This window comes from Odontesthes bonariensis, chromosome 21 (genome assembly GCF_027942865.1).
Source record: "Odontesthes bonariensis isolate fOdoBon6 chromosome 21, fOdoBon6.hap1, whole genome shotgun sequence".
Classification (NCBI taxonomy): domain Eukaryota; kingdom Metazoa; phylum Chordata; class Actinopteri; order Atheriniformes; family Atherinopsidae; genus Odontesthes; species Odontesthes bonariensis.
Genome location: NC_134526.1, coordinates 2,538,710 through 2,556,786, shown reverse-complemented (window position 1 = coordinate 2,556,786; position 18,077 = coordinate 2,538,710). Strand labels below are relative to the sequence as shown.

The 18,077-nt window shown below is 41.9% G+C and overlaps 2 protein-coding genes across 6 annotated transcripts in view; one reads left to right on the top strand and one right to left on the bottom strand.

Moving 5' to 3' along the window:
* Positions 1 to 18,077, bottom strand: part of LOC142370785 (NLR family CARD domain-containing protein 3-like) — a 390,613-nt gene that overhangs the window by 69,730 nt on the left and 302,806 nt on the right. The window lies entirely within an intron of this gene.
* The window catches only part of atxn2l (ataxin 2-like), a 35,370-nt gene that overhangs the window by 5,490 nt on the left and 11,803 nt on the right, over positions 1 to 18,077 (top strand). For 3 of the 5 annotated variants that reach the window (XM_075453266.1, XM_075453263.1, XM_075453267.1), the window contains exons 6-19: positions 30 to 148; positions 2,601 to 2,692; positions 5,350 to 5,550; positions 7,649 to 7,941; positions 8,993 to 9,076; positions 9,172 to 9,306; positions 10,083 to 10,160; positions 10,250 to 10,326; positions 11,801 to 12,066; positions 12,146 to 12,209; positions 12,289 to 12,450; positions 12,531 to 12,594; positions 12,863 to 13,029; positions 15,572 to 15,689. In XM_075453266.1, the coding sequence (XP_075309381.1) occupies positions 30 to 148; positions 2,601 to 2,692; positions 5,350 to 5,550; positions 7,649 to 7,941; positions 8,993 to 9,076; positions 9,172 to 9,306; positions 10,083 to 10,160; positions 10,250 to 10,326; positions 11,801 to 12,066; positions 12,146 to 12,209; positions 12,289 to 12,450; positions 12,531 to 12,594; positions 12,863 to 13,029; positions 15,572 to 15,689 (1,920 nt within the window). The remainder of the gene's footprint in view (positions 1 to 29; positions 149 to 2,600; positions 2,693 to 5,349; positions 5,551 to 7,648; positions 7,942 to 8,992; positions 9,077 to 9,171; positions 9,307 to 10,082; positions 10,161 to 10,249; positions 10,327 to 11,800; positions 12,067 to 12,145; positions 12,210 to 12,288; positions 12,451 to 12,530; positions 12,595 to 12,862; positions 13,030 to 15,571; positions 15,690 to 18,077) is intronic. The other 2 variants (XM_075453265.1, XM_075453264.1) reach the window with 2 other exon arrangements.

The following is an 18,077-nucleotide window of genomic DNA, read 5'->3' as shown; positions in this document are numbered from 1 at the left end:
GACGGAGACGGATTTCCTTCTTTGTGCAGACGCGTTCACCGACACGGCCATCGGCTCGTCCCGGCTGAACGGCGAGCACCGCGAGAAGGTGCTGCAGAGGTGGGACGGAGACGGAAACGAGGACAACTTCGACCTGGAGTCGGACGCCGTGAGTTTTCTATCATGTTCGACATGTTTCTGTTCGCTTCCGCCCAGAGAAAGGAACGTGAACTCGATCGTTGGTCTGTGTGAGCGCCGTTTTTACAGTTTTCCCATGTTTTTCCCGTTTTTTTTTTTAACTTTTTGTTTTTACCGTTTCTTTTTTTACCCGTTTATTGTACCCGGTTTTACTCGTTTTAACCTGTTTTTACCCGTTTTTATACCCGTTTTTACCTGTTTTTACCCGTGTTTGCCTTTTTTTGTTTTTTTAATATCCGTATTTACCTGTTTGTTAACCCATTGAGGCCGGGAAAGCGTTGCCGCTTTTCTACCTTTAAAGCCGGGGCGCTGTTGCGTTATTCTACCTTTAAAGCCGGGGGCGCTGTTGCGTTATTTTACCTTTAAAGCCGGGGGCGCTGTTGCGTTATTCTACCTTTAAAGCCGGGGGCGCTGTTGCGTTATTCTACCTTTAAAGCCGGGGGCGCTGTTGCGTTATTCTACCTTTAAAGCCGGGGGCGCTGTTGCGTTATTCTACCTTTAAGGCCGGGGGCGCTGTTGCGTTATTCTACCTTTAAAGCCGGGGGCGCTGTTGCGTTATTCTACCTTTAAGGCCGGGGGCGCTGTTGCGTTATTCTACCTTTAAGGCCGGGGGCGCTGTTGCGTTATTCTACCTTTAAGGCCGGGGGCGCTGTTGCGTTATTCTACCTTTAAAGCCGGGGGCGCTGTTGCGTTATTCTACCTTTAAAGCCGGGGCGCTGTTGCGTTATTCTACCTTTAAAGCCGGGGGCGCTGTTGCGTTATTCTACCTTTAAAGCCGGGGGCGCTGTTGCGTTATTCTACCTTTAAAGCCGGGGGCGCTGTGGCGTTATTCTACCTTTAAAGCCGGGAAAGCGTACACGTCTTTTTCAGACGGTAACGGTTTGAGGAGTTTCTTGGCTTTGATGATGCTGATGAACATGCCGACCCAACTGATGGAGATTTATGGCGAGCACATATGTTTGAGGATGATTTTGAAGGGTTTGAATGTGAGTGGAAGACTTGACGATTACCACCGTAATCGACGGAGAGATTTCAACCGCACACCAGGGGTGAAAGTGGATTTACCTGCAGATGCCACACCTTTGCAGGCATTTAATCATATTTTTACTGAGGAGCTTTGGGCGCATGTCGTTTCCGAGACGAATAGATACAGTGAGCAGGTACTTCAGACTCCAGCTCGAGCAAAGATGGCGAGGTGGTCACACTGTGCCGGAGATGGAAACGTTTATTGGGATGTGTATGGGCTCCTTGTGCTGCCAGTACGAAGAGATTACTGGCGATAAAAATAAATATATATAATAGATAAATAAATCATTTAAATATAAAATTAAATTTTATTTTATTGCTGTTTTCTAATTGAAAATAGTGCTGTTCCTGCACTTTACTTTTTACATTTTCTATTTTCGTGAAGGTGTATGTAAATAAACTCAATTTCCAAAGAAAGCCACAGGTGTAAGCTCTCACATACTTTTTGAATTTGGTTTCTATCTGCTACAGAGGCTGAGAAATCAATCATTTAGTAGGCGTTGACACAAATCCTGAATTTGCAGAAAAACTTCAGGTTTTAGGGGGTCTTTCTGAAATCGCCCGTAGGTTTTACAGGCATTCTTTTCCAGGCGTCTTAGGCCTAAATGGGTTAAAGACCACAGATGTTCATGCAGTTATGATGTATTCTGTCTTTGTTGGTTTTTCCTGCTTGTTGTGAGTCACAGCTCAGATCTGGGTTTGTTAACATGCGTCTGAGTCGACCGCTGGTGATGTCATCACGCAGAGTCAGCTGGTGATGTCATCACGCAGAGTCAGCTGGTGATGTCATCACGCAGAGTCAGCTGGTGATGTCATCACGCAGCGTCAGCTGGATGTTTCCGTAACATCCTGATAACCTGGAAACTGTTTCAGATTCAGACACGATGCAGCCTCTCCGGGTCACATGACCAGTTGAATTCTGGCAGATTTGAGGTCTTCGGTGTCGGCTGACTAACGGCTCTGATTCACCGAGCTGACCGGCGTCCACCCGGGGCGTCTTCTTCTGGTCTTTCCGGTGTGAAACGCACCGCCGGCTCTCTCTCCATCAGGACTCCTTTAAGCCAACTCAACGTGTTAAACGGTGGCGTGAATCGACTCTGTAATAACTTACTGTGACTCTAACTGTTATTTTTCAGAGCGTGAAATTTAAATCATCAATAAAAGCGTATCTGTGGCGTTCTGGTTTGAGTTTAAACACATGAAAACAGGCTGTAACTCAGACAGAGGTGCTTTAGAAAGTAAAAACTTGTTGTTTTTTTTTTTATTGAATCATTTACAGAAAAACTGAACCGGATTCAAACACGTTGTCGTCTTCGAGCCGAACGTTTCTCACCTTAGAAAACAAAGTGAAAGCTTCTCATTCTCACCACTTCTTCGTGTGTTTCTTTCTCTGCCAGTCCAACGGATGGGACGCCAACGAGATGTTCAAGTTCAACGAAGAGACGTACGGCGTCAAGTCCACCTACGACTCCAACCTCTCCTCCTACACGTGAGCAAGCTGCATTTAAAACTGAGCTTTATAAGAGCGTTTATCACCCAGAAACGTATTCAGACTCATTTTAACCTGCTTTATTTATCCTACTTTTAAGTTTTACCCGCCAATAAAAGAAGAAGAAGAACTTTTATTTATATAGCACCTTTCACAGATAAAAAATCACAAAGTGCTTTACACAGAAAAACAAAATTACAAAGAGAAAACACCAACTGGGATTCTACAAACTCAGAAGATGATTTTAACTTTTTAAACTGGTTTCTCCTTCAGCTTTCTCCTGTTTCTAAAGTTAAAAACCTGTTTCCTGATATCTGAACACTAATTTATGAGACTTTATTGTAGTTGCTGCCTCATATTTACTCTTTTTTTTAAAAATATATATTTACCTTCTTTCTATCAGAGCGATGCTGCTAAGTCACATAAATGAGCTCAAGCGTTTCTTCTGAGACTTTCAGTTAGTTGTGAATGTTTGCAAACTCGCTTAAAACCGATTTCTTCTTCATATTTATATCATTTTTATATTTCCAGCGGGACGCAGACATAAACTCGTCTGTATCGTCCTGATCTAAGAAGAACATCTGTTAGAAAATGAGCTCATCTCACAGAGAAACTGACTCATTTCGCTGTAATTTTACACTGAAAACTGGTTTCTCCTTCATTTTTGATCAGCAGGTAGTTTGTTCCACAGATCTGGACTAAAGTAAATGAACGGATTCAATCTTGGAACAACTAAAAGTCAACAAACAAATTAGAGATAAACTCTGATGTGGGTAAAATAGTGAGAAAAAAGAACAATATTTATCCTGATAAATCCCCAAATTAGCTTCTTTCACCAACAAAAATCATTTTAAGACTCAAAAATTATTCAAAGTCACTTAGAAATTGTATTTATGTGATTATTTTTTTATTTTTAAATGTTTTTTTAGATTATTATTATCATTATTATTATTATTATTATTATTATTATTATTATTATTATTAGAGCTCTTTTTGTTTGTCAAATGTCCGGTGTGAAGACGGGAGGTGGTGGTTAAATGATTTTTTGACCACTTTTACATAGAGGTGCACCGAAATGAAAATTTGTGGCCGAAACCGAAACCGAATAATAATTAATCACTTGGCCGGATACCGAAACCGAATATTACAGTTCAGTTCAGTTAAGTTATCAAAAGTTAAATTTTTCACCATTTTTAAATATTGCTTAAATCTACGCCTTACAATAAATGTTTAGACATGTTTTTCAAAGAAAATAAATGTTTATTTGAAATCTTCAAAAGTTATTACTAATAACTAGAGATAAGTTTCATTAATTCCCATTTTCAATTCATTCTGGGTTTTTTTTCATTCATTTCATACAACAAAAAATACAACATATTATAAAAGCGTTCCAACACAAAAATGTAAAAACATGCAATATAACAAATTATCTGAGTGTCCTTTTTGGCATAGAGTCTAGGTAGCCTGCTCCTTCAGGAACAGTGGCAGCATTTTTTGTAGTTTGTGTGTTTTGCCTTTAAGTGATATTTTAGACTGAAACTACTACGCTGAGAAGACAATTCAACTTGGCTGTAAATGCAGGAGTTTTTATTTTTAATTTATTTTGAAATACATGCTTTTACGTGGAAACAAGTAAAACAGGAAGTAGCGTCGGTTAGCTCCGTTAGCTTCACACAGAGACCGAGGAGCACCTGTAGCTTGATGTTACCTGCTAGTTTATTTTTATTTTATTCCTCCATGCTTCGTGGTGTTTGCTGTAACTGGGTGAATGTGATGCAGAGGAGAAGTGGAAGTTAAAGAATCCTAGTTCTGACCGTGAAGATTGCCCCTGGGGAATGACTCTGCTGTTGGTTGAGAAGCAGCTAAAGTGGCCGGTATTACTTTGATTATTTATTGGTACCAGCGACAATGCTAAGAATGCTATTTCTTTAATGATTACAACAACTAATGTTGTCTTTTATTTTGTTTACTTGAACATTTAGTTCTACGGTGTTGATGTGGCATTAATAAACATCTGTGAAAAGAACCAGAGTCTCTCAACCAATCAATGAGCGGCATATTGGCAGAGTTTACAGATGACTTTGGTTCTGTCGACTCCGCCGTCTGGAAGTGGATAATTTTGCGTCACCACTATTCGGCCTCCGATTCGGCCACTCATTTGGGTTTCGGCCGAAAGCCAAATGTGTTGTTTTTTTTTGCGTTTTCGGCCGAATATTTTCGGTTGCCGAATATTCGGTGCACCTCTACTTTTACATCTTGTTAAATCGGATTAAGTTAACTTTCGTTTTTCATCTAAATTGTAAGAATTTTTTTTGTTATTGTTTTGTTCATATTTATTTATTTTTTGTCAAAAATACACTACATATATTTTTTAACAATCAACTGAAATGCGTGCAAGAACAAAACCACCTGCTGCCACCCACGGCCTTTTGTTGGAAAATATTATTTGGAAACTTAAAAGGCCGCGACACACCAAGAAACGTTCATTTTAAGACTCACAAATCATTCAAAGTCACTTAGAAATTGTATTTATGTCATTTTTATGTGTTGTCCCAGTTGTGAAAACCTTAGAAAATGTGTCTGAGATGCAGATTGGACAGAAGGCCATGCTGTTTTCCATGAAACTGTTGGGTTTATGGTGGATTCTGTTGTTCCAGCGTTCCCCTGGAGAGGGGGAACTCTGAGGTTTTCCGGCAGCGCGAGGCGCGAGCAGCTCGCTTAGCCAACGAGATCGAGAGCAGCCTGACGTACCGCCGGCGTGTTTCCCTGGAGAACGAAGAGGGGCGCAGCGAGGAGGACAAATACAGCTCGGTGGTGCGTGAGCGGGAGGAAAAGGGGAGTCCTGGGTTCACCAACAGGTACGAGTCGCCCGATCACCTGTCGCTGTCATTGTTTTTGGGCTTTTTATGACTTTAAGTCAGTGATTCTCACTATTTATTTCACCAGAGCCACATTGGCAGCAAAATCAAGGGAAGAGCCACTTTTACCACAACATACTAAAGTCCCCTTTAGCAAATATGCATTTCTACATATGAAACATCCCACAAAAAAAGAAACAACACAGCCGATACATGTTCAATTCAGACCACATTTACCTTAAAGGTAGGGTAGGAGATCCTGGATTTTGAGTCCAGCGAAGCTGCATTTTGAAAATACACCGGTAAAAAGTCCCAACCCTTTTCTTCAGATTCCCCCCGAAGGCACGCCTCTAGAGTACATGAACGCGCACGAGCACGAAGGTGCACGAGCGCTGTTCTGACAGCAAGCATCGATCGTTGCCGTATTTAGCATTTAGTTTATGCTAACTATACGTTTAATAATGCTAGGTGCTAGCCAAGCTGGCTCTAGTTTAGCTTCCTGCCAAGCTTCGTTCACGGAGCAGGGTACGCGCACGGGGGGAATGAGGAGGAGGGGGCAGATTGCAGTTTGATAGACGGCATCAGAATCCAATCATTGTGAAGTTCAGTATGATTGGATACTGTTTTTCCTAGATTGTACGTTCTAGGCCACTAACACTTTTCATATTTATGTCAAAACTTTTAATTAATTGGTTGGAATGAGGGTGTGAAGAGTATTTTAAGCAATATGTAAAAAAATGTTCCAGAAAAAGATCCCCTACCCCACCTTTAATACTGGGATGAGCTGAAGCTGGCGTGCATGTGCTCGACTTTCTTCATGTTGTATTTGTAGTTTGTTGTTGTAATCACAGTGAGACATTCAGGATGAGCATGGTTTCTGTGCTGGTTTTTGCCCTTTTTTAATTAAAAACCGATCCATGGTGCCTGCATCTCGCGCTGGCTAAAGGAGCTAGCGTGCTCTGCGGTCAAGTCTGAGGTGGTTTAAGCGGGCTGCGTTGCCAGGTTTAACATTTCCCCCTTTAGGAAACACCATTAAGCCTTAATTAATACTTAATAAAAATACTTAATACTGTGCCGTATTCGCTGTGTGTTATTTGAAAAAAATTATTGTTACCAGATTGTTATAAGCTACTATACGAGTGCGAGCCGCCAGTTAAAGCTTGAGGAGCCGCACAGTGAGTATCTCTGCTTTAATGGATAGGACAGTGAAGAGGGACAGGAAGCAGGGGGCAGAGAGAGGGGGAACAACACGCAGCACAGGGCCGTCCGATGCGGGACTCGAACCGCGAGGACTATAGCCTCTGTACATGGGGCGCCTGCTCAACCCACTACGCCACGGACCACCCCTGTTTTATTATTTATTTTATTTTGTAAAAGTCTGTTGCTCACAGGCTTTTATTTTGTAAAAGTCTGTTGCTGTCTGTTTAAAAGACCTTCAGCACAGTTACTGTTATCGTTCTCATCTGAGTTTCAGAGGAAAACAGTGAAAATGTTTCGGTTTTCCAAACAAAATGAAGTTAAAGCCGCTGTTTGTGAGTTTAACTGATGAGTTACTAAAGGGGATGTTTCATGAAGTTAAAGTTTTAAGGTCAGATTTGCTGTTTTCCAGGGAAGGTAAATATAATTTTTGTATATTTCCAGTATCAATATCTCAGCCTATGGAGCACCTACTAACACCAAACTTCCCAGTTATACACTTAACAGTATTCTGAAGATATTTACAGAAGGATTTGTTGATAAATCATTCCTGGCCTGATTTATGTGACATTATAATCCAAAAATATGGCGAAAATCAATGTTTTTTAGGCTAGGGACAGTATATTTTGATTTCCTATGAAATGAAAGCAGATATCCTGAAATCCCTCTGTAATTTTCTTTTCATTTTGTGTGCAAACAAAATGAAAAAAGAATTTTGCACCTGGCTTTATCAGGAAAACGGTGAAAATGTTTCGGTTTTCCAAACAAAATGAAGTTAAAGTCGCTGTTTGTGAATTAAACTGATGAGTTATTAAAGGGGATGTTTCATGAAGCGGAGCTAAGTTTAATTTTTAAGTTTTAAGGAATCCGTCTCACCGTTTTCCTCGCTGCTGTTTTCCAGGGAAGGTAAATACGTTCCCCCCCAGAGGACCCGTGAGATCGGCGGCATCCGAGCCGGCGCCGCCGGTCGAACCGCAGCGCCGGCCGCTTCCAGACACCCGCCGCCCAGCTCCTCTTCCCCCAAACCCTCCGACAGGAGCAGCCCGATGTCCGTCAGGACCGCCTACTCGCCCCACCAATCGCAGAGCAGCCCGCCCTCCGCCAGCAGCCCGCCGTGCACCAACCACGCCCTCCCACACTCGCTGTCACATCCGCAGGCGCTGGCCGACACCACGCGCTCGTCCGTCAACGGAGGTGAGGTCCAGTTTTAATCCTGTGAGGCTCCCAGATTCAATTACTCATTTCTGATGGATTCTTTACTCAGCGGGGTCACATGGCCCTGAAAGGATCGGATTATTGGCTAAATTACAATCAGACTGAGTTATTAAATGCATGTAGACACCTTAATCTGACTAAGAATTGGATCGGATCGGATTCAGACCCCGAGATAACTGGGTTGAAAGTCACTCTAAACCTGCTTGTAGACGCTGAAGCACGTGGTGAATCAGACTTTAGCTGTGTTCGAAACCGCCTACTAACATACTACATACTGCATACTACATACTGCATACTGCATACTGCATACTACATACTGCATACTACATACTGCATACTACATACTCATGGATCAGACAGTATGCAGAGCGTTTACCCACAATGCATTTCGCTCCTGCCCGAGCTGAAATCAGCCGGCCTGAAGCTGATTTCTCTTAAGCTCTAAACTCTGTAAACTTTAGCAACATTTGAAACATTTTCAGGAGAGAAAGTAGTCGTTTAGATCCCCAACGTGTTGAAAACCTGACAAAATACCGGCTGTTTACAATTTTGTTCCCACGAATTCGGCGCTACTAAAGCTAGCCGCAGTGAGCAACGCACTTCCTGTTATTTTCACAAAATAAAATACCCGTTGCCTTTTATCATAGGGAAAGCCATTACCATACAATTGGTGCTTTTGTTTTGAAAACAGGAAGTGAACCTACCCTCGTTGTAGCTAGCTTGAAACTGCCGTTTTGACAGGAAATGACGATCGGCGACGTCACGTTACGTTGCATCTTGGGTAGTTTGAGTATGAGTAGTAACCTCATGATGCATACCCAACATTTAGGAGAATCTAGTATGCATCCGGGAACTTCTCGCTCACTCAAACTCGCATACTAACTCAAAAAGTTAGTAGGAGTAGTAGGAGAAGTATGCGGTTTGGAACACAGCCAATGAGATCAGCTGATTATCAGGCAGATGGATAAAGGCCTAAATGAGCTGTATTCAGCCTTTAATGTGCAGCTATTGATCAGCGTTTCTCTTTCAGTTTCATCCAGAATGTCTCCGAAATCCCAGAGACTTCCGAGCAACAGAACCCTGCGCACCCCAAACTCTCAGTCTTCCTCCGCAGGTATGATGCTAACAGGCTAACGAAAACACGTCCTCCACCTGCTAACAGGTGCTAAAAACGCTGCTAACACTAGCCTTCCATCTCTCCTCCTCCAGTGTCACGCACTGTGAAAACAGAAGCTCCTCCCCCAGAAGCTGGCCCTGCTTTCCTGGACTCCTCCCCTTCCGCTGTCACCACGGCAACCACCACCATCAAACCTTCTGGTCCCACCCCGCTCTTCCCCGTTGATGGTGAGACTTCATTTATTTATTCATTTTTAGTTTGTTTGATGCAAACAGAGACAGAAATCCTGATTTTATGAAATTTTTAACTTAAATTTAACTTTTTACAGTATCAAGCTTGTATTCTTTATTAATAGTAATATTGAATAAAATAATCTTAAGGGCCTGAGCATTTATTCTGTTTTTGAGCAATTGTTTCTAATACAAATGTATTAAATTCCCCTATTTAAATCTTTAAATGCCGTTTTCTCAAAATCATTTTTTTGTAATTTTCCAGTATCAGTATCTCAGCCTATGGAGCACCTACTAACACCAAACTTTCCAGATATACACTTAGCAGTATTCTGAAGATATTTACAGAAGGATTTGTTGATTAATCATTCCTGGCCTGATTTATGTAACATTATAATAAAAAAAATATGGCAAAAATTTATGTTTTTTAGGCTATGGGCAGTATAATTTGATTTCCTAGGAACTGAAAGCAGATATCCTGAAATCCCTCAGTAATTTTCTTTTCATTTAGCGTGTAAACAAAATGAAAAAGGAATTTTGCACCTGGCTTTATCATATGTTCAGATCTAGCTTCCTGAAATATATGCAACTGTGCGCATATTTAATGAGACAATGCCTAATTTGCATAATTAAACATACACATTTCTAAAACTTGTAATACATTTTTTATCCATGCTTGTATAAGTAATCAACTGAGGAAGTTTCATGGTGATATCTATGATTTTAAAATATTACCCTATTCACCTGTCGTGTGTTTTCTGTGTTTTCTGCAGTGAACGAAATCCTGAGCTCAGCAGCTAAAGAGCGAACAGAGAGTCAGTCGGGTCCGCCGGAGGGAAAGAGCAGCAAAGGTAAAAGGCCGTTTGTGGCTGTCGCAGCAACATCTGTGCAGCTGTTAGTCTCTGAAACCTGAAACCATCTTCTCTGGGTGCCCCAACAGCTCCGTCGGTGCAGCAGAGAGCCCAGCTGGAGGAGCTCCGCAAGTTCGGCAAAGAGTTCAGGGTGAGGCTGACAACTGTAAGCGTACAACAGAGGGCCGAATGGGGTTAAAGTTTGGACTGTTTACAATGTAAAAGCACAGCTGGGCGTCACTAATGAGACTAAATCAGTCAAAAATCATCTTTTTTAACCAAATAAAATGTGATACTGGAGTTTGAACTAATAGTTATAAATCAAACGATGTATTTACAGTTTATGCTGGTTTAAAACAGACTTCAGCAGGTCTGCAGTCTGTGAAATGATTTCTTTTTCGTGTTTTCCGATCCATTTTATGTGTAAAACTCAGATAATCTAACATCTTTCAGCTGCTTATTAACGTTCGGCCTGTGTTTACCTGCTTAAACAGGAAGAGACGTTCTAGTTCGGCTGATTTTAATCATGTAGTGTAGGTCGTCATGCTGCTGCTTTATATCACCATGACGATGAGCACTGATTTATGTTCTTTATGGTGTTAAAACCTGGAACACCTGGAGTTGTCTTTGGGTTTTAGAACGTTGTTTTCCAGGCCTGGAAAAGTAAGAAATGAAGTAAAAGTTCTTGAAAGTTTTGGAAATGTGTTCAAACTGTTTCACTGTTTGAAGATTATAAAATACTAAATTTTACATTTAAAATAGTCCCATTTACTGCATTTTGTTGCACTGCTGATTGATTAGTTCACACTCTGTAAAGCTGTGGCTCAAATGGTTTCTCCCACTTTCTGCTTCACTTTTCTGAAGTTCTTCAGAGCTTCTTTAAAGACATGAAAAGCTGTAAAACTTCACTCTGACCGCGTGGAACACAGAATAATCCTGAAAAGGAGTTCTGGAACACAGAATAATCCTGAAATTGAGTTCTGGAACATCATAATAATCCTGAAAAGGAGTTCTGGAGCATCATAATAATCCTGAAAAGGAGTTCTGGAACACAGAATAATCCTGAAAAGGAGTTCTGGAACACAGAATAATCCTGAAATTGAGTTCTGGAACACAGAATAATCCTGAAAAGGAGTTCTGGAGCATCATAATAATCCTGAAAAGGAGTTCTGGAGCATCAGAATAATCCTGAAAAGGAGTTCTGGAGCATCATAATAATCCTGAAAAGGAGTTCTGGAGCATCAGAATAATCCTGAAAAGGAGTTCTGGATCATCATAATAATCCTGAAAAGGAGTTCTGGAACACAGAATAATCCTGAAAAGGAGTTCTGGAACACAGAATAATCCTGAAAAGGAGTTCTGGAACACAGAATAATCCTGAAAAGGAGTTCTGGAGCATCATAATAATCCTGAAAAGGAGTTCTGGAACACAGAATAATCTTGAAAAGGAGTTCTGGAACACAGAATAATCCTGAAAAGGAGTTCTGGAACACAGAATAATCTTGAAAAGGAGTTCTGGAGCATCAGAAACCTTCAGTTTGCTTCCTTCAGGCAGCAGATTTCCGCTCGGTGTGTCTGACGGTTTCTGGTGGGGTTGCATCACGCAGATTTTCTCACTTTTCTTCCCGTGTGTGTGCCAGCTGCAGCCCAGCTCTTCTCCCACAGCGAGTGCGCCGTCTGCCGATCCGCCTCCGGAATCCTCCGGCCCGCCTGACTCCGCCTCCTCGCCGTCTTCCTCCTCCAGTCCACCCAAACCCGCTTCTGTCAAAGACCTGCATCAGACCGCCGAGGCGGCTCCTCCCACCTCCGCGCCGGAGGGCCTGCAGCCCGGGGCCACCTCGCCGGCTCCGCCCCCCGGTGCAGAGGGGGCGTGTCCAGAGGGCGGCGACACCGCCGACGCTGCCGTGTGAGTAACCACCGAACCCAGAGTTTCAGTCGCTCATGTTGAGGTTTCACTTCTGATTTAACTCCGTTTCCCTCGGCAGGAAACACTCGACTCTGAACCCGAACGCTAAAGAGTTCCTGCCGGTTAAAGCGAGCGCGGCGCCGGTGAGTTTAACGGTTAAAAACATGACATCAGTGTCAGGCGAGCAGCTGTTTGACCTCTGCTTGACCTCTGCTGTGACAGAAACCCGCCGCAGGCCCCAACCCGCCACGCCCGGCCCCGCCCAGCCCCTCCGTGGTCATGCAGCCTCCGGGGCAGCCAGCAGGGGGCGCCATCTACAGCGGCCCATCCGGACACTACCTGTCCTACATGTCCCCCATCCACATCCAGGGACACTCCATCCAGGTCAGAGCCTCAGCGCCGGCGCCGCAGAGCTCAGGAGGCGGCGTGCTGGTGATTCTAACGTGTCTTTGTCTCGTCCTCAGCCTCCTCAGATGTATCAGTACACCATGTCCGCTGTCAACCAGGGCAAATACCCCCGACCCAAAGGTACACGCTGCCCACCTGCACTTCATTTTACTGACGCATGGCTGTGAAACAATAAGGATAAAACCAGAATCCTTTAACATTTTATTCAGCTGAAAACACCACAATTCAATTCAATTCATTTTTATTTATATAGCGGCAAATGCAACAAAATGTCGTCTCAAGGCACTTAAATAATAAAGTTCAATTCAAGCCAATAGGAATTACATTTATTATTATTTTATAAATAATGTCTTCAGGGTGAGAATAAAGTGTGTTCCTGCTGTTTTAGGCCCGGTTGTGGGCCAGCGCCCGGACCACCACGCCTCCTCTGGGTCCCCGATGATCTCAGCTGCAGCCTCAGCGGCCGGACCCCCGCTGGTGGCCTCGCCGTACCCTCAGTCCTACCTGCAGTACGGTCAGGTGATCCAGGCCATGCCGCCTCACTACCATGGACAGGTACGAGGGCCGAGCAGTTTTATTTTACTGCGATATGGATCGATATTTTGTTTCACGATAAAGTAAAGATTTTTGTATTATTATTATTATTTTTATTTTATTTTGATTATTATTATTATTTTTATTTTATTTTATTTGTTTTATTTTTGTTTGTTTTATTTTTATTATTTTTATTTTTTGTTGCTTGTTTTTTTTCTTAGCAAACTTTATTGAAAAGTCAGACGTTAGAATGAGTGAAAACACTGAACATTAATATAATCCGATGCCAGGGGGTCAGATTACACAAACCAGTGATAAATTAGTTCATAAAAATGTTATAAAAGGTGCACAGCTCGGTGGTTTTGATGGCTTTTCTGTTTACAGAGAGCTGGATTGTTGTAATTTATTGTTTGAGCTTCTTCTCAAAAAGGAAAAAAGATGGTTTGTGATTAGAGCATTTGGATTTGCGTAAATGGTATTTAGCAGGTGGGTGATGTAATATGTTTGCTGTTGTTGAAGAGGAACCCAAACAGAAGGTTTATAAATGTAAGAGAGAAACCAGATAAAATATTCTGGGAAATGAAAGTACAAACGTCTGTTATTAAAAAGGACAAATGACAAAGATCTCTTTCAGATTGTCTACGTAGAAATAACTTCCAGGGATCAAACCTATGAATCTTCTACTTTAATCTTATTTAATTTGTCTTGTTGACATGTTGGTCAGCGCTGCTCACTGGTCTATATTATAGTGATTATAGGGAATTATTCACTGAGTTTATAGGGAATTATTCACTTAGTTTATAGGGAATTATTCACTGAGTTTATAGGGAATTATTCACTGAGTTTATAGGGGATTATTCACTGAGTTTATAGGGAATTATTCACTGAGTTTATAGGGGATTATTCACTGAGTTTATAGGGAATTATTCACTGAGTTTATAGGGAATTATTCACTGAGTTTATAGGGAATTATTCACTGAGTTTATAGGGAATTATTCACTGAGTTTATAGGGAATTATTCACTGAGTTTATAGGGGATTATTCACTGAGTTTATAGGGGATTATTCACTGAGTTTATAGGGAATTATTCACTGAGTTTATAGGGAATTATTCACTGAGTTTATAGGGAATTATTCACCGAGTCTGGGCCATTTTCTGTTGGATAAGTTTCTTGTGTTTACCTTGAATCCTCAGATATGTCGTGGTTTTATCGACCTTTCTGACCCACATACAGAGAACTCTCAGGAGACCAAAGCAGTGAAGGGGTTTTCTTTCATTTCTCTGGTGATGAAAAAAGGTGGAAAAGAATCTTCTTTGGGAGTCCAGGCACCACGGCTCGGTTCACGGTGGAACTTAGGAGGAACACAGGATTTAGCGGTTGAGCTTTGAATGATTATGCAGCTTGAAACTGATGATGCTTACAAGACTCAGGCACAGAAGAACTGACAGCACGCTCCTTATGTACTCCCCGTAATCAGGCGTAAATTAACCCAGGTGTGCCAGGTAAACCGCTGCCTGCTCCTGCCTGCTCCCAGGCGCCACCTGCTGGATCAAAGTAAACATGCCCAGAATCCCAACGAGATATTTACAGGAAGGCAAAGTCCTTCTGTCCTTTGAACCCGAATGACTTTGTTTACGCGTATTTTTCATAATATGGCCGCTGCTACTATCATTCTTGCACCATGCACCAATTTGAACTTTCTACTTTAGCCTTGTTCTATGTCTATTTTTTTGTCTATTTTTGTACTTGTTGCACTAAAGAGAGCGAGGTATAACCGGAGTCAAATTCCTCGTGAGTGTCCACATACCTGGCAATAAAAAGCAATTCTGATTCTATTAAAGAATATTTTGATGCTGGACTTGGATATGATGTGATACTGGACGTGCTGTTGATAATTCACAACATAAACATGAGTCTGCGTACGCTGAAGACACGTTTGTTTGTTTGTTTGTCTGGCGGTGTCGTCCTTCTGGTTCAAAGGTCGGACCAACAGTCCAATCAGGACGATTCATGTCAGATCAGACTGTCCCTTTAAAATCTGTCAGAAAATGTTCTAAGTGTATCGAATCGTATCGTATTGTGAGATTAGTGCATCGCTGCAGCCCAACAGGCCCCGTCTCACCTGTTTCTGTCGGTAAAGTTCTGTTTGTGCTGCTGTCGAGCTCAAAGATTTTCAGCTTTTTTTTGTATCCTCTCGTTCGCTCAAATAAGAATTATTGATTTAATGTATTTAGTTTTATTTGACACATTCAAGATTCAAAGGTTTATTGTCACATGTGCAGTTAGAAACGTGTTTCCCTGTACAATGAAATTCTTTGCTGCCTGCACTGGATGTCCAAATATAATAAAAGATAAGATAAATTAAGCATGCAACAACAATATTATAACAGGGTATTCTTAAATAAAAATAGAAATATAGAAATAAAAAATATAGAAATATAACCTATGTACATAAATGTGCAGTAGTGCGCTACATTAGCTGTTCACAACAACCAGAAATAGAATCTTTACTTCTGCGTCTTGTTTGTGAACATTAATGTATGAATACATTTGTCTTTGTAGGCAGTTTACTCGATGCTTCAAGGGGGCGCGAGGATGCTGACGTCTGGGGCCCCTCATCAGACCATGGGTCCTCCGGGCCCCCAGTACCCCAGCCAGGCTGAAGGGCAGGCCATGTATGGTGAGTAGGAGAGGATGGAGGTTTCCTCTGTGGGCCGAGTTCTGACCTGAGGAAAGATCAGAGAGAGTTTAAACTGTGGAACAACTGACAGAGAAATATTACAATTATTAAATGTAATTATTACGTTTAAAATATTAAATTAATTATTTAATTTCTGTGTAAGAATCGTGAGTTAATAGTTTAATGATAAACTCAGTGGATGTTGGAAATGTAAAAATAGTAAAACTCCCGTCCCCCAACTTAGTGAGTTCTTCTTTTTACTTTATAGCTACTAAAGTCTTTATAAGTTCTCAAAACTACAAGATAATCCATCTTCCAGAGTCCAATCCATCAAAGAAATTACTGGAATTGAATTCCAGTAATTGAATGAATTAAGCAGACTTAATGAAACCCTGTATCCTCTGGACTTTAAACCTTTCAGCTGAGCTGGTTGGCCTCCGCAGCTGTTCTTTGGTCAACAGTTGGTGCCAGTATAGCACTGGTTTTTGGTTCTTTGGGGGTTGAAAGTTTCAGTGCTATCTGTTGGTTTCCTTAGCCAGAAAATTGTTTTTGAATTGGCTCTATATGAACGAATTGGATTATTTTATGAATAATTATGATTACAATTAATTGAATTCCAATTGGCTTGAATTGGACTTTATTATCTAAGTGCCTTGAGATGACATTTTTTGTATTTGGCGCTATATAAATAAAAATTTATTGAATTGAATTGAAACGGATAGAGCTGGTTCTCAGTTGGGCCCCGGCTTTGAACCACAACTGGAGCTCAACCAATAAAGTCCAACATAGTGTTTACTTGGTTGCCCATTGGGCAAACGATTACCTCACTCAGTGGGGTCACATGGCACTGAAAGGATCGGATTATTGGATAAATTACAATCAGATCGAGTTATAAGGGTAGTTCTCCTTGGATATATGGCGGTGAATGAATGGGATCAGAGGCACAAAGCGTGTCATACCCCGGTATGATAGGTGGCGCTGTACCCATTCCAGCTGTTGCTAATAGAGCCACTTCCTGTTGACCTCTTCACCACCAACAACAACAACAAACTCAGGCATTGGAGAAAGATGGAGAACGCAGAGCCAGATGAAGCTACGTCCCTCTACATTTGGTCTGTGATGAGCTGCTTGTTGCACAAACTCGATGCCCAACGGAGCATTGTCCATCGCGTTGTTTGTTTCTTTCTGACGGCGACAACAACAGGAATATCGTCTCCTTTGACTTCCGGGTCACGACCCCGGGAAAACATCTGGAGCATGCGCAGAACGCAAAGTCTGATTCACCACGTGCTTCAGCGTCTACAAGCAGGTTTAGAGTGACTTTCAACCCAGTTATCTCGGGGTCTGAATCCCATCCGATCCAGTTCTTAGTCAGATTAAGGTGTCTACATGCACTTAATAACTCAGTCTGATTGTAATTTAGCCAATAATCCGATCCTTTCAGTGCCATGTGACCCCACTGAGTGAGGACTGAATGCTTCAGTGTGTTTTTTATTCAGCTGAAACTGTGCCAACAGGTTTCCACTGGTGTGCGGATTAGAAATAAAACCTGTAGGTCAGTTTTTAAAGATGGATGGAGAATGTTTCTTTGTAGGAAATGTGAGTTTCCACCAGGTAGTTTCTGAGAAATGTGGAGAAAATGAATGATTTTGAGTAGGGCTGGGCGATATGGGAAAAAAAGTATATCACGATATGGATTACTTTATATCCCGATAGCGATACATATCACGATATACCACAACAGAGGTTGCGTTAGACTTTTTCATAGTCCGTTATTTTGACGGACAGTCGAAAAAAAATCCGCCATCGCCTATTTTAACCAGTCATCTCGTTTTCCAATGTGGGAGTCGCAACCCCGAACCGGGAACAACACAGCTTAACTCGGGGCCATAAGAGTAAACAAACAGCTTTGTGAATACATGCTCTTCTACTCGACATTCACAACTTTGAGGATGGAGTCCATTTTGCTGCGTCTGCTGTGTCTCGTTGCATTGCTTTAACAAAAACTGCAGATCTCTCTCTCTCTCACACTGACGTGCATCTGCTCAGTGCTCAGCGCTTTGGTCATCACAAGCACTTAAAAAAACAAAAAAAACAAAGACGCGTGCAGAGATTTATCCAACAGATCAGGCTTTACCCTACTGTTTTTCGCGATGACAGTCAGGAAAGGTTGCGCTGTCAGTTCAACTAACAGAGGAAACAGTAGTTCTGCACGGCTACTAGAAGGCTAGGCTAGCTTCAGTCCATCGGCCACGACTCACAACCAGCACATGTGTGCAAAAATACCCGCGACAGTAAACAACTTGATTTGTTATCAGTACCAAAGCAGTGTAGAATCATTGAACACCATGCACTCGGCGGTGCTATTATTAAGTAAACATGACTGAC